Source organism: Crinia signifera, chromosome 2, assembly GCF_055691185.1.
Source record: "Crinia signifera chromosome 2, ASM5569118v1, whole genome shotgun sequence".
Classification (NCBI taxonomy): domain Eukaryota; kingdom Metazoa; phylum Chordata; class Amphibia; order Anura; family Myobatrachidae; genus Crinia; species Crinia signifera.
This window is the reverse complement of record NC_139218.1, coordinates 77,473,404-77,499,533: the sequence shown is the minus strand read 5'-3', so window position 1 is coordinate 77,499,533 and position 26,130 is coordinate 77,473,404. Positions and strand designations below refer to the sequence as shown.

The following is a 26,130-nucleotide window of genomic DNA, read 5'->3' as shown; positions in this document are numbered from 1 at the left end:
TAAATCGTTGAGAAAAAAAAACCTTGTGTGTGTGTATAGAACACTTATTGTGAAGAGAAAATGCAGACTCAATATATGTCAATAATTAATTGATCCAAATTCTCTGTTGGGAATATATGTATATGGGAAAATATGGTAAAGAAGTACATTGATGGTGGAACTAGAAGCTATGTACAATGTTTGAGATTGTAAGTGTTATAGTCGCCAGTGATCAAGTGCAGCTTATTATAAATGAGCTGAATTAGATGATTACTTCGTCATTTTGTGAAATAAAAAGTAGTATTCAAATGTGAATGTATGTAAAATATGCTGTATTGCCAATGATTGCTTTCTGTACTAGGAAAGTGCATAGGAAAGGAATTGTATTGTACATTTTATCTTAATTTAAAACCGAATACAACTCAAAGGAGCTAATGTTAGTTAAAGGGAGTCTGTCATTTAACATTGTTTTATAATATTTGTAGTGACACTTTACTAGAATTTTTGAAATGGTAAAAAAAAAAAAAAAAAATCTAGAGGTGAATCAGAACTAGCATTTACTGGTTATTTTATGAACGTGGACTACTTCTGAAATGGTCTTCAGTTACGTTCAAAAGTTTTCCAAAACATGATATTCTTATATATGGCACTGTGTAAATATTTAATCTGACACAATTGTAGTTGTGATTTGTAGAAATGTAAAAACAAAAGAATTTTTTTTTTTGATAGTCATTTCATTAAAGTGAAGAAAGAATTGGTGCTTTTCAAAGATTGAAGTAACAGTACTTTTTTTGGACAACAATTTGTTGAACCCTGCTACTTTTACTCAGAAAATTGCAGTTTGAAAGTGTTTTTATACATTTGTCAAGCAGTGCCATTTTAAAGACTTTAAAAAACACTTTTGTATTCCACTTTTATAGAATTAAACTGTGGCAAACACATTCTAGAGAAGTTACATAGCACTTAACAATTACTATGCATATTTATATTTAACATTGGGCCATATTTAATTGTTTAATCAGGCCTGATCGTCTGTCTAAAGTGATGTCTGCGAACTGCAGTAATGTTAGCATTGCCTCTGTCAGAAACAACTGAATACTGCCGTCAAGCATATATGGGAGCAGGGACGGCTGGTAAAAGTTGTATACGGCCCATTGTCTGTTCTTTATAATGGGGTTTTATCTATTTTATTGCCAAAATATTTTTTTACCAAATAAGGGGGTATTCAATGTAGTGTCACGACTGTTGGGCTGTCCCGTTCTCTGCTTGGCTCGACTGAGATTTTGCAGGCGGGATTCAATGTCCCGCCTGCCGAGCCTTGAGAAGGGGGCGTGGCTGTGAGAAGCTCCCAGAAATCAGCGGGCTACTCTGCAAACCGTCCCTGACTGCTTGTGAAGTCTGGCACGTTCTGCCGAGATCCCTGTTGAATGATGTCGAGGAAGACCGCTGCCATTTCCCCCTTTGGGAATGGCTGCGGGAGATTTGAATATCCCCCTAAATCTTTGATTGCACTTGGGCCCTGTTACAGGTCTCTACTAGTTGCACAGCCAATACTGTGGGATTGGTGCCTCTATAACAGTATAGTGTGTCTCCTGCTAAAGCTTCCCAGTGCACTGGCATAACACTATTTATGTGGATAACAAATAATCCTTATAGGTGGGAACCAAAAAAAAAAAACGTATTCCTCTGAATTTTTATATAGTAACATTGCATAACTTAATAGGCTGCATAAACTGGGTGCAGGTGACAGGTAAATCTTTTGTTTCTAGATATGTGTTCTGTTTGTCCATTTAAGGAAGGCTAAATGTACAAATGTCATACATTTTTCAGCAAGTATAACCTCAGGTTTATTTTCATCCATTTTATGCAGCAGGTGTTACAGTGTGATATTTAAGATATTTGTGAAAAGTCTACAAATATAGAAATGCTCCCAAACAGCTGTATATAAAGCTTTACTGTAGGCAATGGGAAGTTCTAGTTCATAATATAAATAAGTGGCTGCCTAAGCATGCGTTACAGGATAGCGGTGGTGTGAAGACCCACATCAGATATAAAGATACTAATCTCTATGGAACTTCAGCTAGTTCTTTGACGTTAACAATAAATAGATTGTATTTCAGGCGATCTTTGGTATATTTTTGTTAATAAAACGATGCGTTTCAATTTTTTTCGTTACTCAAACTTTGAATAGTTTCATTACAGGATAGATCCAGTAATTAATAAATGATTGGGTTTAAAAAAAAATAGCTACCTGCATAAGGTTTCACCTGGAAGCAACATACTGTAAGAGTACCACCATCTGTGTGTAAAGAGTACTTCCATGGTGAAACGGCAACTAATTTGCCTTACAGCTCGAATATATTATTGGGTCTCACAGGATTCAAAGATTCTATAGATGATTAAAAAAAAAAAATCTGGGATCTGAGTTTGAAAATAAGCCAAAACTCCTTTTCAATATTAACAAACGTTTAGGAAAATTGTAATATTAAAATTACAGAAATAAGTCCAGATGGTCATTGGTAGGAAGAGTTATTTATTGATTTGCCAAGGAAGATAATGCAACCTAATGATTGATAATTGTATATCAGTTATACAAAATGATATAGCTGTCTATTTATAAATAGCAGCCTAAAATAACTAAAATTTCTATAACTCCATGTATCATTGAATATTTAAATGAAAATGTTGCTGTGTTTGGACATTATTATTTTATTAGACTGTTCTGTCAGTGCTGCTTCCTAATTGCACTCATTAGACTCCAGTTGTAGAACAGCCTTTATTAAACTCTTCAATATGTGTAGTCCCTAAAAGCTTACTTTGGCTTCTAGTTTCTTTTCTTTTTTTTTCTTTCTCTAATGCTCTAACATTTTGTGTGTTGTTTTTATTTTACGCCAGTGTTTGCTATGATTGACAGGCTTTGTGCGCATTTTATTTGTCTTCTATGTTTTGTATGCATTGCAGAAATGACCACTCTGATTCTGAATTTTCTTCTCTCAGAATTTCTGTTTTAAGTTTTCACAAGAATAATTCCACTGTCAGTATCTTCAGAAATGTCTGATGACTGCTAACTACACTTTGAAAAACAGTTCCTATATGTTGAAGTTTGAGCACTATTAAGATCAATGCATGTTGAAAATTGAGCACCAATGTATTAATTAAACGTTCAAATTAAATTAGTCGAAAGTGACTCTATTAATGCCAATATGAAAAATCTATTAATACAACCATATTTAATATATAATAGAAATTTCTTGTTTTCTTCTTCTACTTTTAATGCTTAATGTGCTTGTTATTTTTCCATTAATATATTACTTGTTTAGGAACCTTTCAGTTTGCTTCTAGAAGTTAATAAAGCCCATGCTGCTTTTCTATAATGGGTTTAAATAAAAATACATATTGTGCAACAACTACTGCCTGATAAATAATGGACCATGGCCATGTGCTTCATCCCAACAATATGGTTTCTAACCTTAAGGGGGGTATTCAATCCCGGGTCACGACTGTGGTTATGTCCCAACAGCCGTGACCTGGCCCTTTTCGTTTTGCTCAACCGCAAATCTCCAGATGGGATTCAATGCAAAAAGGGGGCATGTCCACGTAAACAGCTATGGGTTGTTGAGATCCAGCCAGCTGTTCATGGCTGTTCTCGGCAAAACGGTTCTATCGGTCTACCTCTTCAATCCTGTCGGTCAAGACAGCATTGAATAGGCACCCGTCGCTATTTCCCCCATCAGAAATAGCGGCGGGGATTGAATACCCCCCCTAAGTCCTGCTTCTGGAAAACCATTTTATAAAAGAACAACCAAATATAGGGCCTGGTTCTGAGACTCGGGTCCACTGAAGCATGCAGATTTTCAATGATCAAGAATCTGCGGCTGTGCAAGGGTCCATTAAGCCCATGTGCAGAACAGCCTTGCAATGTCGTCTGTAGTTTCCGGCAATGAGGGGCTGGGGAGGGAGAAGGGTAGGTCCACGTTCCCAGAAACAGGGGTGTATGTGGGAGAGGAGAGTCCAGGGTCTGGCCTCGCAGCCCGCATGTCCCTTGGGCAGCTGAGTAAGCTGAGGCTTGCTCAGCTACCTAGCCACGTACAACATCCTGACCTACGGTTGTGATGTTGGAACCCAGCTTAAAATGTCAGACGCAGTGCTGGGAGCGCAACTAGATGCAGGAGGCATCTCTTCTACTGATGCATCTCCTGCCACGCCCATCATTATAATTGGACACAAATGCAACACCGCATGCAAGCACCATTGCATTTCCATCTATCTCTGAATCAGGCCCATAGTGGCTAATTCATGTGTCACTGACATAATGAAATGTATTACCAACTCTTTTATAGCACACAAAGACTACATGTAACAGGTATATAAAGAAACTTTTTTTTTCTTTTTTCTTTAAAGACCGCGTATATTATGTAATTGCTAAAACAATGTATGTACATGCACTTATATATTTATATATAATACCAACGTTATAGTATTTTGACAGTTACTATGTATGTATTTTTATTATGCATTTCAAAATATGTTAATGTAATAAAATATATTTAAATTACACTTGAGTATATATCTGATTTTTACGTTAATAATTGTGCCGTGAGAAACTATGGGGTATATTTACTAAAAATCTAATTTCAGAGATTCTTCAAATCATTGTTGTGCTTTAGAGGTGCTATAGCACACATACTGTAGTCACAGGTGATTTTAACTATTTTTTTTTTATTTTATTTTATTTATTTTTTTTAAATGTTGTTTTAGCCCTGGAAGCACAGCATCGGCTTGGATTAGTTTTCATCCATTTGAAAGTGATAAAAATCAACCTTTTTAGTAAATATATCCCTACAACTTATTTATAGTAGTGGAGTCCACGTTCTCATAATGCCATCAATAATTCAGGTATGGGGGTTAAAGATGTTGTTTGGTTTGTGGTGTTGGTAGTACGATAAAAAGACACCTTGGGGCAGGCATGTCCAAACTATGGCCCTCCAGCTGTTGTGAAGATACAAGTCCCATCATACCTTGCCACAATTTTGCTGTTAGGGAATGCTAAAACGATTGCAAGGCATGCTGGGATTTGTAGTTTCATAACAGCTGGGGGGCCATAGTTTGGACATGCCTGGCTTAAGGCTATGGATCATATGGTCAACAGTCAATCGGTCGACCGCTATTGATCAACAGTCAAAAGTTCAACAAATGAAAAGGGGCGAAATGTATTAGGTCGACTTGGAAAAGGTCAACGTGAGTTTCATGGTTTATTGTGTATCTGTGACGACATGGACACATACAAGTGTGCCGAATCCCCCCACTTGGCTCGCTATGCTCGACACACTAATTATAATCGCACTCTATGCTCACTTGGATAGCAAAGTATGAAAAACCACCATTTTTTTTTTTTTTTATGTGAAAAACTTGTCGATCTTTTCCATGTAACTATTATCCGCGTCGACATTTTGACAACGTAGACCTATGCATGTCGGCATTTTTCAATTGTCGACCGCATCTCTGCATTACAACCTGGTTCCACAGACTATAAACAAGTACACATTACTGTAAGGCATTTTTGGCACCACTTGTCAGATAGTATATGGCATCATAATGCACTATACGCAGCATCTGATTATTGTAGTTTAAGTCTGGACTACTGTGGTAAATTGGTAATGGCCCATGCATGTGACAAACCAAATCTGGTTTGTGTTTAGTTAATTTTATGGTATTATTAACAACGTTTCTGGATGTAATTGTGTTCTGATAATGCTTCTGAAAGGTCCCGTGTGATTGAGATGGAATGAAGCAGTGCGAATATCTGCCCTGTGCCGGCCCTGCCACCTGAACACAACGGAGTGGGGCACTACTACATTACTTTGATCCTGACCATTTTTGTGAAGTCTCTTTGATAAAGCTTCCTCAAGCAGGGGTGAAATTAGTGATGGGATACATTCTAAATGCTAATTCACAGAAACGTATGATAGATTCAAAAGTGTACCATCTTCTTCCTGATATCTAGCAGATATATTAATAATACCATTTTCTGCCATATATTCTACAGCACAGGTTCTCCAAAGTCGGTCTTCAGAAGACCACACAATTCAGGTTTTGCCGGTGTCCTCATAGAATCAAGTGAAATAATTAGCTGCACCTATGGATCTTTTAAAATGCGTCCGTGAGTAATTAGTGCACCTGTCGTGTGACCTGGAAAAACATGAACTTTGTGGCCTCCTGAGGATCGAGTTTGAGAACCACTGTTCTACAGGCTGGGTGTCCCTTATCCAAAATGCTCTGGACCAGAAGCATTTTTGATAACGGATTATTCCGTATTTGGATTTGTTTTTATATTTGAATGAGCTATCTTGAGGTATCTTGCATTTATGTTGTATAAACACATCAATATATAGTACTTTTCTCCTAGTAGAACTCATAGTGCTTTACATTTGCCTTTAAAGGACGAAATACAAAACTAGCCGAACAGTGAATATTTGTGAAAAGCTTGAGTAAATAGATATGTCTCGAGTCCCATAGATTTGGAGCCACAAAACGGACAGTTCAACCCCCAGATGAGTGCAGGGAGATTCTAGATATTGTTCAGTATCGTTTTTTGCCTGAAAACTGGGCTGTTTACAGGGAAAATCAATCCCTACTAAGCTGCGGCTCGTGCAGGCCTATTGGGTATAATTGAATATCCCAGTGGCAAATTAATTACCTTTTTAGGTAATTCATATCGTATCTATTTTCTAGAAGGGGGCTAAATAAATAATAAGTAGATTCTGATTGGTTTCTATGGCCAACATCCCATCTTCAATAAAATTCCCATGTTCGTAAATAAATCCCTATGTGTCAACAGTACATTATACTCTTTACATTTCTATAGCCTCAATTGGAAATATAACATTTTGTATTACATGCTTCTATATTTCAATGCAGTATAAAAGTAAAGCAACAGGATTCAATAATTCAATGTGAAAGAAATCTCTGCATTCTGAAGAAAGAATGGGATTATTGAAGTGTTACCAAGGAGAGCATTCCGTACATATTTTTGTAAATGTTCTAAAACATAAGAGATTTCAGATTGTTCTAAACTAAATCAGAGCTGTACGCATGATTCGCTTTGTCCATATGCCTCCGATTAAGCAGCTCTATTTTCAAGCACCTGTTCCCTTCCTCCCTTCCCTTAGGAAAGATGTCATACACAAGGAGAAGTTTATCCATCAAAATTGAAAAGAAATGCAGGTTGACCCCTTATGTTCAGAATTTACCATCTACAAAGGCACTTATGTGTTTTTAATGATTGCAGATATCAATATAGTAGTCACTTCAATGTGGTTGCTAAAAGTAAGTTTAAAGCTTCATTGTTTTTAAGATCAATATTTCTTATTAACAATTATCTTTGTTAATTGTGTAATCTTAATAAAAAAATTTAAGAGAGACCGCTATGATCTTATAGTATCCGTGTGTAACCGAAACACTGCCATGGCAACAAGTAAAACTACATCTTTCTGTTTCACACATACAGAAACACAGAGGCAATCACAGGGTAGCATGCTAGCATTCAGAGCTTTTGCTTCGAGTGGGCTTTGCTACAGATGGAGCCAGACTTATTGTTGCTGGCGAACCGCCAGCAGCATGTTGCTGGCGATCCGCCAGCAACACGGCACTCCATCTGAATGAGACGAGCGTGCGTCCCCCACGCACGCGCGTCTCAGTATCCGGGCGGCGAGGCGGACGCAATACTGTCCGCCTCCCGCTCGAGGGGGCTGGGGGGGACTCGAGGACACTGCGGGGGGGGTGCGGTCGCCCGGTGTGGGCACCGGGCGACCAAGGGCAGCACCGTCGGAAGGGGACGCGCGCGCACCTCGTGCGAGCGCGTCCCCTTCCGGCATACAGATGGCGCGGGGCAGGGGATGGCGGCTGGCGTCACCATCACCATCCCCTGCAAAGATGAATCCCGCTACATCTGTAGTTTCTAGTAACCACGTTTTAATTGTGACAAAGTATTTTGATATAATGACCCTTTTACGGAAATTTATTTAGGTTAGTACAATGCTTTAAGGATTTATTAAACCGTAGCCTGAAAATGTAATTATACAAATGTCTTTGACTTTGCTTTTTGACATAAAGGTTGGATATTAAACTTTAGTTGGGGTCAGCCAATATACAGTAAACAGGAATGATTTGTGGTTGTTTTAGTTTTCCGCCTTTAGATACCTTGTTTGTGTTACTCCTGTAACCCCCAAGGTGTACTGATATAGTATGTGGATTCACCAATCCTAAATAACACATGCAAAAATAAAGTGTCACTCCATTTGTCCTTGCTTCTTCAGCATTTCAGAGATTATTTAAAGCTGTGGTTCCCAACCTCGGTCATCAAGTACCGCAACGGTTCACATTTTCCAGGTCTACACTCGGAATCACAAGTGAAACAATTAGTGCCACCTGTGAATTTTTTTAATAGGTTGACATGGGTAAAGTCGACGGGTTCTGGAGGTCGATACAAGCATTAGGTCGACAGTCAAAAGGTCGACATGTTTTTCACTTGTTTTTTTTTTTTAGTAAACATATGCCGGCAGCCAGTATTTCATGCCCTACTATACACCTCAGCAACTGCAGTGGTACTCGCAGCGGTGACTGTGTCAACAAAAATATGTGGCTAAACTCATGTCATCCTTCTCATTGTGGACCTAATGCTTGTGTCGACCAAAGGCCTGTCTATGTTCAGTGGTTGACCTGATGCCTGTTGACCTAAAGTTGGTGGACCTTAACCCCTTTTAAAATGTGTCAGTGGATAACGAGTACATCTGTGCACTACAGACCAGTTGGGGTTACTTGAATGTAATATTGGTAATAGCGGACCAAGAAGTCTCCCAATGGCAGAAGTAGGCTCACATTACCATGGAGACAGATCACATTGCGGCACTTCCGGTTACATCTGCAGCATCGTCAGCATCTCCTCATGCCTTTGCCCAACCAGCAATACACTGGAGCTGCCTCCGCTGCCCTCAGACATCAGCGATCATCTGCCCCACACTGACATGGGTGAACGAAGCAAGGACATTAATCCGGGATTGGTTTGAAATCCTGGCAGTCAAAATCCCGACGCCGGAATCCTGATCGCCTAAATCCTGACAAGGGAGGGACGTGGCTCGCCGCCCCTTGTGGGCGGGCGCGCTGCGCTCGCCACGCAGTGGGCACGGTGCCTCGTTGCGCTCGGCACACTCTTTTATTCTCCCTCTATGGGTGTCGTGGACACCCACAAAGTGCCGGGATTTTGGCGGCCGGGATTCCAACCACCCTGATTTCAAGTGCTTCCCAATAATCCTACTGGTGTTCGCAGGAATATCGGAGACCGTACACAGTCAGTGGCCAGATACAGCGGGACCTGATATAAGGACAAATATAAGGATACGCATACCGCTCACTTCCATGCCACTCAAGTACTATGGATATTTTAAATTGAGAGCAGGGTGTACTCATAAATGAAAAGCCTAATCACTGGGTACAAGAGAGAAGAAAGGTTGTGAACCGCTGATCTAAATTGTAGCTGCAAGGGACCATCACCAGTGCCACCATCAAGGGTTTACTGTCAGGACTCTGGTCCCAGACCTATACAGAACAAGGGGCCCGCCACTGGCTCATACCACTAAGCATAGGGACATGCAGTAGCCACTGTATGACTAGATCAATGATGGAATTACTGGTACACTGATAATCCCTGGGAATTAGCCCCCTAGGCTGCTATAGCTGGAAGTAAGATGGAGGAAGAGAACACCTGAGAATGGTATAAAACACAAGGATGGTATGTTGTCATTTGCATACAGTAGTTCCCTTAAAATGGAATGCAGGAGCATCACACAGTGTCTGACACAGCTCTGCCACACTGTTTTGTTTGGTCTTTCACTGCTCCTTAATGTTGTTGGTACAACTACAGAGATCTCTGGGAGCTCCGTGTCTGACATCCGGCCTTGCTCATTTTGGAAATGTGAGTTACAACTCATTCATTATTTTCTGACTGTGAGGTTCCTGGATTCCATCTTAAAGGAGCTACTGTATATAAATTAACAACATCCCTCTGTTTGTAACAGTTTCAAGAAAAAGTATGTGAACCCTTTGGAATTACCTGGATTTCTGCATAAATTGGTCATAAAATGTGTTCTGATCTTAATCTGTCACAACAATAGACAAACACAGTCTGCTTAAACTAACACCACAATAATTATGTTCTCATGTTTTTATTGAACAAACCATGTAAACATTCACAGTGCAGGGTGGACAAAGTATGTGAACCCTTGGATTTAATAACTGGTTGACCCTCCTTTGACAGCAATAACCTCAACCAAACGTTTCCTATAGTTGCATATCAGACCTGCACAACGGTCAGGTCTGATATGCAATGACCATTCCTCTTTATAAAACTAGTAACTGTAATTACCATTATTTTTACACTATAAATCACACAACACACACTTAGCTCTTCCTACCTTGCTTAGTCTACATCCATACCATATAGTACTGGTTCGAGCAATGCACCCTGCCCAGCTATTGCATGTGGATGAGACCTAATGAGTGAAGTCCCGTACATCCGTCTGACACTCACTGTCTCTAAGCCGTATAGTAACTGCCGGGAATATGCCGCCAGCCAGAAACCAGCCCCAGACCAAGTGCAAAGAAGTTTAACAGAAGAACATATTAGAAAGCTGGGAAAAGGGAATGTATGGTAGTAAAAAAAAAAAAAGATAAAGGATGGGGAGGTAGTGCAAGCACAACATTATTTAAAACACATTTTACTGTGTATGTGTGTGTATATATTAAGCCTGGTAAAGTGATAAAGCGGTGATAAATTTGACAGTGATAAAGCTGCAGCCAATCAACCCTCAACTGTCAATTTTCAAACACAGCTGATTAGCTGCTATGTTGCCACCTTCCTTTTTATCAATTTTCCAGGCTTTACACATCTGCCCCAATGCCCAACATTCCCCTTATTTGCTGCCGTAATAACTTTTTATCCTCCTTTCTCTATATTCCTACAAAAACTGCACTGGACTGTCCTAAATACTGTTCAGTTAGTGCAGCAGTTTATTGGGACTCTATTGTCAGTGTTCATTCACTGTTCTGATATCCATTAAGTCAAATGTGTTATGACCCTCTAATACGCTACCATTGTAATTCTAGGTTTAGCTATGCGCAGGGCACCAACATTACTGTACTGGGAGTACAATTTTAAGGGGCTCACTGTCATTGGCATTCCTAGCCATTAATTTACTTATTAACATGCAGTTTTCTTTCTGCCCCTTATTTAAGCTGACCCACATCCCTGACAACACGTACTCTCTAAGATTTTCCATCAATGTTTGGCTACTATTAATGGTTTACAGCTGATGCTTAATGGATTTTTCATAAAAGGTGGGTACCGGAAGTCATGGGTGGCTTTGTTTGTATTTATTTTGGATCTCATTTCTGACTATGGTTGCCTGACTTTGACCACCGATTGTCACCACTAGTATGCAATGCCTATTACCTTAGTAAGGCAGCACGATGTTGAACTTCCCTGTGATCATTCCACCACTCCATCTACTTCCCCTTCTCTCAGCTCACACTGGAGCAGATGTATTAAGCCTGGAGAAGAGATAAAGTGGAGATAACACCGCACCCAATAAACTCCCAACTGTCATTTTCAAACACAGGCGTAGATTTATTAAGCTCGGTGAAGTGGAGCTGATTGGCCGGTGATAAAAACCAGACGCTTTATCACGTCACCGAGCTTAATAAATCTACCCCACAGTTCATTGGCTGGTGCTTTATCTCCAGTTTATCTCTTCTCCAGGCTTAATACATCTGCCCCATTCATTGGTGGGACCTGTTTCTGTAACTGGACTGTCCAGGAAGAAGCAGTGCAGTTAGTACAATAACACAGTAGCTATCTCACTGTCTACTGCTGTTCCTTAACAGCCTACCTGCTCTGTCAGTTTTTTGTCACATTTTTGCTACAAATTTTGGCCCTTATTCTGGTTTACTTGCAAAGGCAAATTCCTTCTCAAATGGACAAAACCATGTGCACTGCAGGGGGCAGATGTAACATGTGCAGAGAGCTATATATTTGGGTGGGTTATTTTGTTTCTGTGCAGGGAAAATATTGGCTGCTATATTTTTACGCTGCAATATAGATCTCACTTTGAATTAAAACCTCACCCAAATCTAATTCTCTCTGCAGAAGTTATATCTGCCCCACCTGCAGTGCACATTATTATTATTATTATTATTATTATTGTATTTATAAGGCGCCACAAGTGTTTCGCAGCGCCGTACAAAGGAACAATACAGGGAGACAAAGCTTGGCATAACATTGAATAAATAACAAACATACAGTACAAATAAAGAGCTGTGAGTGAAATGTGAAGAGAAGAGGGCTTTGACAACAGGAGGGAAGAGGGCCCTACTCGGAGGAGTTTACAATCTAGTAGGAAGGGGAGACAGACAGATTACAAGAGGTGCAAGCGAGTGGGTTGTGGTTAGATAGCAGGATGTAAACAGGCAAGGGGTCGGAGAACCAGCTGGTTTATGCAGTGGAAGGGTATGCTTTGATGTATAAATGAGTTTTCAGTGCCTGTTTGAAGCTTTGCAAGGTCGGAGAGAGTCTAATGGAGCGAGGGAGTGCGTTCCACTGAAGGGGTGCAGCACGGGCAAAGTCCTGTACTCTAGCATGGGAAGCAGTGATCAGGGTGGAGGAGAGATGTCAGTCGTCAGCCGACCGTATAGGACGGGAGAGTGTATGAATGGAGATGAGGTTAGAGATATATGGAGCAATGGAATTAGAGATGGCCCTGTATGTGAGTGTGAGGTGTTTAAAGAGGATTCTGTAGGGATTGGAAGCCAGTGCAGATTTTGTTGAAGGGGAGTGGCAGAATTAGAGTGGCGGGAGAGGAAGATAAGCCTGGCTGCAGCATTGAGGACAGATTGGAGAGGAGCCAGTTGGGATTGAGCGAGGCCGGTGAGGAGAACATTGCAGTAGTTGAGCCATGAGATGACCAATGAGTGGATGATCAGCTTAGTTGCACTCTGTGAGAGAAAGGGCCTGATGCGAGCAATGTTGCGTAACTGGAACCGGCAAGAATGGGCCAGGGCTTGGATGTGGGGTGCAAAGGAGAGGGAGGAGTCAAGAGTGACACCCAGGCAGCGGAGTTGGGGAACGGGGGGAGATGATGGTGTTGTTAACAGTGATAGAGATATTAGTAGGGGGCATAGCTCTGGGTGGGGGAAAGATAATAAGTTCGGTTTTGTCCATATTCAGCTTCAGAAATCGCTCAGACATCCAGGTGGAGATGGCAGAGAGGCAGTTGGAAACTTGAGAGAAAACAGTTGGGGACAGATCAGGAGAGGAGAGGTAGATTTGGGTGTCATCCGCATAGAGGTGATATTGGAAGCCAAAGGAGTTAATGAGTGCACCCAGAGAGGAGGTGTACAGAGAGAACAGAAGGGGGCCAAGGACTGAACCCTGAGGGACCCCGACAGGAAGGATAGAAGGTGGTGAGGTAGAGGCAGAGACTGAGAAGGAATGGTTGAAGATGTAAGAGAAAAACCAGTTGAAGACTGTGAGAGGCCAATGTTTTGGAGTGTGTGGAGGAGGAGAGGGTGATCCACAGTGTCAAAGGCAGCAGATAGGTCCAAAAGGATAAGCAGGGAGAAGTGACCCTTGGATTTGGCTGACAGCAGGTCATTGGTGACTTTCACTAGGGCAGTCTCAGTGGAATGAAGTGGGCGAAAGCCAGATTGAAGGGGATCAAGGATGGAGTGGTCAGACAAGTAGCTGGTGAGACGCCTGTAAACCAGCCATTCTAGTATTTTAGAGGCAAATGGGAGAAGAGAGATAGGGCGGTAGCTTGTGGGAGATAAAGGGTCCAGGTTTTGTTTTTTAAGAATAGGCGAGACCAGAGCATGTTTGAAGGGTGAGGGAAAGATGCCAGTAGAAAGAGATAGGTTAAAGAGGTGAGCAAGGTGGGAGCAGCCAGTGGGGGAGAGGGAACTGAGGAGGGTCCAAGGGACAGGTAGAGGGGGGAGAGGATGAGATGAGGGAGCGGACTTCCTCAGCTGTAGTAGGGCAGAAGGATGACAGAGTGGGGTAGTTGGGAGGGGAGGATGATTGGGGTGGGTGGGCAGCAGAGGGGGTATGGGAGGAGATATCATGTCATATTATGTCAATTTTAGAGAGGAAGAAGGAGGCAAAGTCATGGGCAGTGAGGGATGAAGGGAGGAGGGGTGGTGCAGGGCGAAGTAGAGTGTTGAAAGTTTCAAAGAGACGTCGGGGATTGGAGGAATGGGAAGAGATGAGAGATTTGAAGAAAGATTGTTTGGCAGAGGAGAGAGCAGCGCTGTAGGAGGAGAGAATAAACTTGAAATGGAGGAAGTCTGCCAAAGAGTGAGATTTCCTCCAGAGGTGTTCACAGAGTGTGCACATTTTTGCAAGAATCGTGTTATTTTGTTGTGCCAGGGTTGGGGTTTAGAGCGGCGGAGGGGGACAGTGTGGAGGGGGGGCTACAGAGCCGAGGTGAGAGAAGAGTAATAGAAAGAGGCAGCCTGGTTGGGACAAGTCATGGTTGAAAGAGGAGAGAGGAAAGTCTCCAGGGAAGACAGGACAGTAGGGTCAAGAGACCTGAGGTTACGTCTGGTGACTGTGGGTCTGGGCAATGAGGGGAGAGGGGAGGATGAGAGGGTGAAAGAGAGCAGATTGTGGTCAGAGAGTGGGAAGGAAGAATTAGAGAAATCAGAGAGATTACAATGGTGGGTGAAGCCTAGGTCAAGGGAGTGTCCGAGATTATGAGTGGGGGTGGAGGTCCATTGAGAAAGTCCAAAGGAGGTGGTAAGGTCAAGCAGATTAGAGGAGGCAGCATTATTGATGTCAATAGGAATGTTAAAGTCACCGAGGATGATAGAGGGGAGGTCAGAGGCAAGAAAGTGTGGAAGCCATGCAGCAAAGTTATCAAGGAAAGGGGAGCAGGGGCCAGGGGGGCGGTAGATTACAGCCACAAGGAGGTGAATAGGGTAGAAGAGGCGGATAGTGTGTACCTTAAAGGTGGAGAATGTGAGGGAGGGCTCAGGTGGGATGGCGCAGAAGGTGCAGTTGGGGGAGAGGAGGATGCCCACTCCTCCACCCTGGCGGCCATCAGGTCTGACCGAGTGTGTGAAGGAGAGGCCTCCATAAGAGAGGGCAGCAGGGGAGGTAGTGTCAGAGGAGGAGAGCCAGGTTTCAGTGATGGCGAGAAAGTTAAAAAAGTGGGAGATAAAGAGGTTGTGGATAGTTGGGAGCTTGTTGCAGACTGATTGAGCATTCCAGAGAGCACAGGAGAAAGGAAGGGAGGGGACAGGTGAGATATAGTAATTAGGTTGTGTGGGTTGTGGGTGCGTGTGAGAGGTGTGGAAGTTGAGAGGGGGTGAGACCTGACATCGAGGACTGGTATGGGACTGGATCGAGGAGCCATATTTCTGTGTAAAGTTGTTCAGAGTAGTGATATAGAATGAGGTTGCAGTGGCCTAGAATGAGTAGTGAGAAGGTGATATACTGGAAGCGTGGAGAGCCTACAGGAAGTATAGGTAATGTATAAGTGAGACAGGAGCAGTGTGTGACAGCACTTAATTCAGTGTGGAGATCAGTGTCCAGGTTGTTCAGACTGTAGGTGATGTTGAGTCAGGTAAATGGTTTTGTCCATTTGAGAAGGAATTTGCCTTTGCGATTGAACCAAAATAAGGGCCTTTTGTGTACTTATGCGTGGGAAGGATATAGAGTTATTTATTTCCCTTTCTCCACAATTATGTCATTGCTCACCTTTTGATGTGTTCCTTATATACACCTTTGCATCCATATGTGCCTCTGTCTCACTCTAAGTGTGCCTCCACTTCTCTCCCCATATGTGCCTCTGACAAATAATGTGTGACCAGGTTTTTACATGTTTGATTTGTTCTAGGCCCCACATATGTGATTATTGTGCATGTTTTCCTTGTGTAATTCTGTTCCATAGGATGCAAGTAAAACTTGGTCTCTCAAACAATATCAAAAGCCTCCCAGGTGGGCGCACACAGCTGCTGTAGTTGAATGCAACCTTTCTAAAATATTATTTGTTTTGTATTTTTTCACTCTGAGCCTTCCTAGTTATCACTGGGTCTTTCTCTTATCAGACACAGGCTGTTCTGGAAATACCTGCAGATTGTCTCAACAGGCTATTCTATTCACGAAAACATTATGCAAAAATGTAATTCAATGCCAGAAAGATGGAGCTTTGGGAAAAAGAATAGGTACAGTACATGCAAAATGGCATTTCTAGCAATAAGTGAACAATCTAGTTCTCCCAATCCCCCAACCAGTACTAATGCTAAACCAATAGCATCAAAATCTACTAATTATGGCTCATTATCTGCAATCAGCATTACATTAAAATCACATTTAGTATACTACACCCAAACTCCAACTCCACAGACAATTCTTAAACCTCCACCCAGCATTCAATAATTAACCCCATCTTCTCATATTCCTTTAACAAGATCATTTAAACTCTCAGCTATTAGTGAATGATCATCACACCCTTAAGGTGCGTACACACGGGGTGATATATCGCCCGGCGATATATCAGCGAGCGATATATCGCTCAATGTCCCCTTTCCATAGGCGACCAGAGATGGTCGCTGATGAAAAGAAACCTCTGCCGGCTTGCTCCTGCGACCAGCGATTAGAATGGGGCTGAAAACGGGAGCGCGCACCCGGTGATTTATCGCCGGGGCACACTCCCATCACTGGCAATATGGTCGCCAGCGACCATATTCCCAGCGATATCAGCCCCTATCGCTGCCATGTGTACACGGCTTTAAATTAAGTCTATTGCTCCACCTGCATTACTTTAAGAGCCCCCCCCCCAAACACATACACACACCCCTACACTCTTTCTTCCATTTTGATACATTTGATTAGTACCCAATCTGTGTAATATGCATTCAGCAAATGAAGGCATTCACATACAGATAATAAAGGTGGGAAGGAATGGCTCAGTACAACCTGTGGCCATACCTTTGTGTACAATGGTGATTAATGTCTGGGAAGGGAGCCAACAAGTCAATCAGACCATCACCCCATTCTTGTGCTGAAGGAGAGAAGTTGTCTAGGCAACTGGAGACCCCTCCTACAGGTACATCTGCAGCTGTTGAGTTGTTGCAACAAGACTTGCACAAGCCGTTATAACCAAGGAGGGGCCTCATGCGAAGGAGGAACAGCATGCTGTCTGCATGGGATCCCCTCTTCTTAATGGTGCCTGTCACCTGTGTTGAACTAGTTCATTGATGATAAAGGTGTTTTGCCACAGATGATGGTGATTCTAAAGAGGAAGTCCAGGAACAGAGCATTTGGTCCCTCATGGAATGGGCCATGTTGGTAGGTATACATGCTTTTCTCTGGTTCTGCATCTGTACCAGCTATTTCTGCCAGGTATTGCCACTTTCTTTTAAACATTGAGGGCTAGATGTATCAAGCTTCAAAAAGTGATAAAGTGGAGAGCCAACTCCTACCTGTCATTTTTAAAACCCAGCTGGTGATATGGCAGTTAGGAGCTGATTGGCTAGCTGTTTATCACTCCATTTTATACGTTTTTGAAGCTTATTATATCTGCCCTTTTATTCTCATAGTATGCTCATTAAACGGTTTACCACATTTTGTTTCAAAGCAACATTTTTAATTGCTACCACTAGTAATGGTTAAGGATGTGTATGTGCCTATATTATACCTATAAAAATGGTCTGTTTTGTTCCTTATATCAAATTTTATTGGAGCAGCTCACACTTCTGGTGTACTAATTACTTTTTAAGCTATACTAATTACTTTTTAAGATAGTCATGAAAAATATATGTCAAGTACTGTATGTTATTAATACAAAACTCTCTGCTACTTAAAAGGCCGTCTGGCAGTGTGTTCTGTACTGCACTGGCAGCCATTTCCAGAAACTGCTGATTCTCTCTTTAATTAGATGGGAAACAGTGGGTGGTCCCTAGTGGGGATTTTAAAATTGCTGAAGACATCACCGCACGCTAAAGATTGTATGCTCCGGATTGCACTTAAGTGTGTACATAAATTATATTGTGGAGACAGAAGATAGGGATTAAGTAATTTCTTCCTAAAGCTGTGTTTTCTAACAGCACAAAAACACGAGGAACAACATTAGCTGTGTAAAGGCTCCATTAAATACAAAAAGCAATGTGTCAGGTGCCTAGCCTGTAATTTTAGCTCACTTAAAAGAGCCCACATTGAAAAAATAGATTTAAGCAATGTGAGAGAAGTATCCTTATCAATTGGAAGCGGTTATAACAATGTTAAATATTATTTCTTTGATGTTTACTTGATAGAATCCTGGTGCACATACTGTAGCAGACAATGAAGTCAGAAGCAGCATTATTAAACCTGTTACATTACTAGGAAATAGGGACATCTGAGGTGAAAACAGAGGGGTATCCAATTATCCCTGATGCATTTTCAGCAGACGTAAACTGAGTGGCATAGCAATTTATGACATGGCTGATGATAGTTATCGCAGTATCCAATTAAAGGCCATTTTTACTGCTGAAAACGAATTCGCGATCACACGAAAACATATGGGATCAGGGATAACTCCCAAATATTATGTGTATTTGCAGCTCCAGTAGATCCTTATCTGGGATTATGTTTTAGTGCCTGAGACATGCAAAACATAATCCCTGATAAATGAAGGCATGGGTGATGAAAACGCCAGCATCGGTGTTAATTGAATAGGTCCTGGCAAGACAATTACCCACGTTAATAAAGCCTTTAATTGGATAACAGCCAAAGTGTGACATCGGTGGATCTAGCTGAACTGATAAGTTGCAACTTCATAAATATTAATGGCTACCGCTGGCGGTGATTCATGCCATGCAGATGATGTCTATCAGGCAAGAACATGGGTTTGTATTTATGTGTTTGAGGGCATGCCGAATACACTTTCAAAGATGCATCCATTCTCTTTACTCTGGGGCAGCCCCTGCGCAGCATAATTATTAATAATTATACTACTACTATGGTATGGGGCATCATTGCTACTCCTGCCACACTCTGTGCTCCTCTCTGCTGGTTTATAAGCACTTTAAAGAGGATCCCCAATTCTGGTGCTTCATGGAAAGCCATGCTCCATTCCACATGTGCATTCCATCCCTTTCTGCATCATCTGGAGGCCAATCCTGTGATTGAAAAATGGCCTAGTATTAGCTGTCCTTTCTGTGTGTATGTGTCTGCCCTTCTATGCCACCTTCCAGCTTTGGTGATCTTTCCTTTGTGTTTCAGTCCACAAACACACATTGGACCTTATTCAGTTCCATTTGCACCATTGTGAATTCGCAGCGGTGCACAATGTTTTCTTACTGCGCATATGCATTTCTACGCATGTACCAGGAGCAAGCAGCCATGGCGAACAGAGTGTGCGTCTGGCACTCCAACCCAGCAGTGTGGGCATGGGTAGTCCCATGAAAACGCTGGGTGTTTCCATGGTAATGTCCTAGGGATGTGGGTGTCGGGGGCGGGCAGCTGACATCACCGGATGTCAGCTGCCGGCTAGTCCTCGGTCATGACACTGAGCGTGTCTTAGATTTGTGTGTGCGCACCACATCATTCGATGGTCGGCGACCATCAAATGATGTGGGTGTTGCCCCATAGGCTGTGAATTAATGTTTATGCAAAACATCCATTTGTAGCCATACGGGCAAAGTTGCCTTGTGAAGGGGGCGATGGCAGCATCTGCGAATGGTGGGCTAAAAACTACACACAATACATCTGCCCCAATATCGTTAACTATATTGTTAACCTGGCAACAGCACCTCTTTTAAATTTAAGAAGCTTTAGTACCCCTTATTCTAGATGCAGGCTAGCATTAGAAGGTGTTTGAAAGTGGCTGAAGTGAATACTGTAGATCAGGGGTGGGCAATAATTTCAACACTTCCAGTAAATGTTCGAGGGCCGAGCTCAGGAAAAGTGGGTGTGGCCATGCAAAAGAGGGTTTGGTCACATAAATGGGGGGTCTCCTTGAGTGTAGTGTAAAACATGATATACTACTTATAAACATTATGCAACATAATAGTAGACCCCTTTATACTTGCCCCTTACACATTACTCCAGGGCTCGACAAATTTCTTTAAAATCTAGGAGCCAGGATGAAAATGTAGGACAAACTAAAAATAGGGACAGTGCATGCCAAAGGCACGCACCATAAATTTACACGCGCCATAATGCCCATTACATATACCTCATGCCGTAATGTCCATTACCCATTATACCAAACATTGTAATGCTCATTACACATTATGCCTATTACATACCACATGCCATAATTACATATTATGTCACATAAATTTAGCTTACCTACATGCTTGTTGCTATGGGTTTCATGCTTGATGCCAGGGGTTAATATGCTCATTGCCAATGGGGTTACATGCTCTGCCAGGGGTAAAAGCTTGTTTCTATGGGGTTAACCTGCTCTGCCAGGGGGTAAACATGATCTGCCAGTGGTAAATGCTCATTGCCATGGGGTTAACCTGCTCTGCAATGCCACACCCAGTACTAATTATATAGAGGAGGGGCAGGGTTCCCTAGCAAACTGCCGCACTGAGGGGGTCAATAGGGGCAGGAGAATTAAAGCACTGCAGGAGGGTGGCTGGAGATTCAGCAGACTAGACTAGAGCCAGGGCTTCCCAATACCGAGGCCACAGAATTACTGATAGGTATACAGAGCTACAGAGCAGGGGCGTAATTAAAAAAACAGGCCGCCGCACACAGTAATACTCACTGCCACTCTGGGGGGGTGACAGGCTGCAGGCATAACACAGGTATCATAGCAGGAGGGTGGATGGAGCCGTGCTGACATCCGCGGCTTCCCGGCAACTGAGGCCGCGGCATATGGCAGGCCCCAGTTTTCAGAGAGTGGAGCGGTGATGCAGGGGTCCAGATCTCCGACATGCTGCAGGGGGAGTCACTCGGCCGCTAAAACCGAACTGCAACTGCCCAGAACAGTATTACTGGGAGTGTGGGCTGGGATGAGGTCATGCGGTGGCCGCACTAACCAATGGCAGGGAGGAGGCTGCCGCGTCCCATCCCACGCTCCCAGTAATGCTGTGCGCGGCAGGCACAGTCGAACATTGACGGCGGCGGCAGCAGTAGTAATGCAAAAACATAAGTGCCAGTTAAATGACAAGCGGCTGCAGTTGGGCCGCTTGTCATAGTAATAGATGTCAGTGCCCACCTCTGCTGTATATGGAGGTTGAATAAATCATTAATAGATAGGGCCTTACTGGTATAATGAGCACAGCTTTTTGATGATTATCACCTTCACACAATAACTACATTTAAGTTCCAACTTATTTTTTAGCTTATTTTTAAGTTCCATCTGCTCAATGACAATATATCTCCAAATTAGATTTATCTGTAGATGGTCATGGTCCATATTTTTTGTGAGGTATACTGGATTATATTTTGTTAATTGTGATAATACAAGGACAGGAAATGTACATAGGCTAAATTTGAAAAGGTAAATTCGGTGTAACACTACAATATGTCGACTATCTCAAAGCTCTGTCTTATAGAATTGAACAATTATTTTTATTAAATCCTCAGTGATGCAAAAACAAGTCAGAAAATCAACTGTAACAAAGCCAGGATAAGCAATGTTTCCATGGGAACCAATGTAAAGGGCATGAGAGCCCTGAGGTCCTTATCTCAGACTCCAGTACAATTTCAAATGGTGTAAACTGAAGCTAAACACAAAGCAGACGTGTAATTGTTTTGGGGGTCTATTGTTTTTTTTTTATCCACACTATCACCTAGTAACAAGTGGCAATGCAGGGTCACCACATATCTGCGCTATCACCTAGTAAAAGGCGATAATGCCTGGTCCTTTCACATCTGTGCTATCACCTAGTAATAATATTTGTGAATTCCTTAATGTTTTGTTATCTTCAATATTAAAATAAGAAGTGCAGTCCTTTGCTTTCTTATCCAATGTTAAACTAATTAAACTAATAATTTTTTTACTATCATTCTATATAAATAAAATTGAGAAGGACATTTGTGTTTAGAATTTTTAGGTATTCTCCTAAAAGCATATTAAGCTAACTTTTCTCTTCCCTGTAGGGCAGGGTTGCTTGCCTACCCTCCCGGAGTGGCCAGAGGCTCCTGGAAATTGGTTCCTCCTCCCGGCCCCCTGGGAAGGTGGGCAAGTCCCCTGCAATCCCCCCCCCCCCCAGCCTCCATCAACTCACCCTCGGTCGGGGCGTCCGCGGGGACCTAACAATGTGCATTTGCCCCCACCCGACTGCAATCTCCGAAATACCAGCATTGCAAAGCGGGATATGGCCATGATGACTCGATTGCCTCAAGTCCCGCCTTTTTTGCAGCACATCCGCTGGCCCTGCCCCCTTCTTCCTCTAGCTGGCTGCCTTCTCCCAGAGAGGGCATGTTACATGATATTATTGCAGATATCTCAGTAATGGTGCCCACACACGCACCGATCCCGGCGGTGCGATACTATGCGATGGGGTGCGCGCTCCTGCGGCACCTCATCGCACAGTACAAAAAGAATGTGCTGCACATACTTTTTGTACTAGCTTTTTATCGCATAGCATCGCATGCACATTGCATGCACAAGGCATACGATGCGATGCTATGTGTGCTAGTTAAGCACAGAACGCATGCCGGGATCGATGCGTCTGTGGGCACCTTTACATGATAATATTATTGCAGATATCTCAGTTACATACTGTATATTTGCAAGAATATGGTAACCTACCAGCCATAGAAATGTGTCGTTCAGCTGGTGGTCTTACATTACATCTGCTTTGGGTCATACATTAATGTATTCCTAAATTGAAAGCAAACTAACTGGAGACACCACTTCTGTACTGCACTATTGGAGGAGACATTAGCTAATCCTCAATGTACAGTACTGTATGTCAAGTAAGTTTTGTTTTCTTTTTATATCCCATAGACTCTGAGATATTAAAAAATAGTCAACCACGATTTATTACTATAAGACACGTGATCATATCAACTGTCAATACATTTCTTTTTTTTTAAAACACGTTTTATTGTAAAGGTCACAAATATGCATGGTTATGTCAAGGCAATAACACATTCCTTGTTTGACATCAACGCACCGCGCAGGGTGACCAATTTTTCAATTTTTCCAGAAACACATAAACACAATATTTGTAAATATACATGTGTATAAAGAAACAGACAATACAAGGGAAAGATATGGGGAAGGGTAGGTAATAGGACAGCTATGTCTAACTTTCATGAGAGGCACAGGGGTGGCCATGACATGTGATTTTATATGATTAGGATTGCTTTAAACTAGAATCTCTTCCAATGGATCAAGCGTTGTTCAGTTGGCGGACCAAGAACCACGAGGTATTTTCGTATAAGCGTAATATTTGGGATTGGGTGTCACTAGGCAAGGTTTCTATGTATGGCCCCCATTTTTTAGAGAATCTCATCACCCCGGATTCAATGTCTGGTATTGTGGCTTGTCTCTCCATATAGAGGGTGTTTAAGAGTGTACTCTTCGTCTCCAATATGGATGGAGCCGATTTTTTTATCCAGTGTTTCATCACTAACTTCTTTGCTATGCCTAATATCGTTGTTATCACTGGTAACAGCGTTTTCTTTCCCCCCCCCCCCAATCCCATTCGCCCATTACCAACAATAAACAGGCCGTGGGGTTTTTTGTTAATGACAGGTGGAAAGTGCAGTTTATAAATGCAAACAGCTTGTTCCAGTATGTAGCGACCTTGCTGCACTGCCAAAGGTTGTGGAACAGAGTGGCCCTTCTCTGTCCACACTTAACACAGGAGTCAAGTTCTCCAGGTTGCATGTGTGCTCTTTGTATCGGGGCCACATATGCTCTATTCAGCACCTTCCAGTGTACTTCCTGGAGGGCCGCTGAGCCAAGGTATTTCATAGTCTGTTGGCAGTGCTTCAAGACCGTCTTACAATTCGGGATCGTAGGTATATCTGATTTCCAAGCTGTCATGATTCTAAGCCATTTCTTCTCCCCTTCCTTGACCCTCGCCTCTGCGTAATAGTACCTTAGCCTATACGTCCCAGTGTGGGCCATTACCATGATGTTGTGTATCGGATCCTTGTCTCCTCCCCCCGGGCCAGCCGGAGGCAGGGACTGGATCATGTGTCTTACTTGCAAATACATGAAGAAGTGGTTCTGTGTTAAACCAAACCTATCTTTCAGGTCTGCAAAGGACCTAAGGAAGCCTCCCGGATCATACACATCCCTGATCGCCGCCAGACCTGCCTTCTTCCAGACCAAGAATTGGGGGTTGTCCAATCCCGGGGTGAACCCTGGGTTGCCCCAGAGTGTAATATGCCTTGAGACCCGGGGGGATCGCCTCAATGCCTTATTCGTGTAATGCCAAGCTTTATATGTGTCCCTGAATAAAATATTATCCAATATATCGCCTCTGATCATGTTTTTGGGGGAGTGAATTAGTGCTGCCGGGGAGTACGGGGTAAACAGAGCCTCTTCGATAGCTTGGTTAGTGAACGTGGACTGTTGCCAGAACCAGTCCGTTATGTATCTAAAGCAGACTGCTCTGCTAAACATTGCAGGGTCGGGTATATTAAGACCTCCTTCGGATCTCGGGAGTTGTTGTTTCGCGTATGCCACTTTAGGCTTTTTATCTGCCCACAGGAATCTGGAGAAGACCTTTTGTACTATGGAGCAATCATGTCTGGTGAGGGACAAGGGTATCATTTGAAGCAGGTATGATAGCTTAGGAAATACTATGCTCTTGATAACCGCTGCCCTACCCAGCGTAGAGATAGGGAGGGAGGACCACCTCTGTAGGAGCGCTGATATTTCCGCTATCACTGGACGAAAGTTTACTGAATAGATTTCTGACACAGACCGAGGAATGCGGACGCCTAAGTATTTCATAGTGTACTGTCAATACATTTCTAATGGTAGATGTATTTTTATATCTGTTCCAATAAATATTTCTTCTACTTTAAATGTAATTATAACCGCAAAAATGAAGTCTAGTGTTGAAAAAACAGTACAATCTTGTATTCTGTTACAGTGGGCTTTGTAATATTAGTTGCTATGCTCTGCTCTAGGTTAAGCAGAAATATAACTGTAATACCAGTGCAATAAAATGCCAGATATAAGAAACATAGTTGTTATGGAAACTAAAGCCTTAGAACAAAGTTGCTTACTATATTTTAATCATCTTTTCGTGAATTTGGAAAGCTGTAGCTGTACACAATAAAATCACATTGGACAATGTGTAATCAGGCAAACATTCACAGATGGTGTGTATATATATATATATATATATATATATACATATATATATATATATATATATATATTCTATAGATTGAAATGCTTTTGGCCAGTGATAAGCAGACAAATAATGTACAGTAGTAACACCGCTGTATCAATCTGTAGGAGAAGTACTGTATTATTACTGATTAATATACAAAGCACAGAGGACTAACATCACAAAGCAAGCTATGCATCAATCCGCATAGAAGATCTATATTTCCAACTGCTCCGTTATATCCTGCTCTGAAATGAGGGTAAGGGGAGGACAAAGCAGAGATATATTATGATTTAATAACAAGGACCTTTGCTTATTACAATGTAGCTTGTTCTCTGAAACCCGCTGAGGAGTTTCATGACCATAAATAGAGAAGGCTGCAGGCAGTATATGGTTATACAGGGCAAAGAGATATAAAGGTGATTTCTAAGATCCTTTCACTAAACACAATATAGCTTCAATAACCCCTTAGATTCTACAATTGTAGTTTAATATACCTCAAGTAAGTTATAAAGTATATTTTATTAGATTTTATTTACATTTAGCTACATTTTTTTTTATTTCCCTTAAAACTATGGGCCAGATATATCAAGCTTCAAAAAAGTGGAGAGTGATATCCAGCCAGCCAATCAGCTCCTATCTGCCATTTTACAGGCTGGGTTTGAAAAATGGCAGGTAACAGCTGATTGGCTGGCTGTTTATCACACTCCACTTAATCACTTTTTAAAGCTTGATACATCTGGCCCTAAGTGAGATAAATGAATATGTACAGTAGCCTTAGCCATTTGTCTGAAATAACTT

General features: G+C 42.2%; 1 protein-coding gene across 1 annotated transcript; it reads left to right on the top strand.

Moving 5' to 3' along the window:
• The first annotated feature begins 6,343 nt into the window (after window positions 1–6,343).
• LOC146059855 (uncharacterized) lies at window positions 6,344–24,581 on the top strand. Its single transcript, XM_083172453.1, has 5 exons — window positions 6,344–7,305; window positions 11,269–11,370; window positions 16,135–16,251; window positions 17,310–17,377; window positions 24,240–24,581. Exons 2-5 carry the CDS (start codon window positions 11,346–11,348, stop codon window positions 24,378–24,380), a joined length of 351 nt encoding a protein of 116 aa, XP_083028579.1. The 5' UTR covers window positions 6,344–7,305; window positions 11,269–11,345; the 3' UTR covers window positions 24,381–24,581.
• Window positions 24,582–26,130: the final 1,549 nt, after the last annotated feature.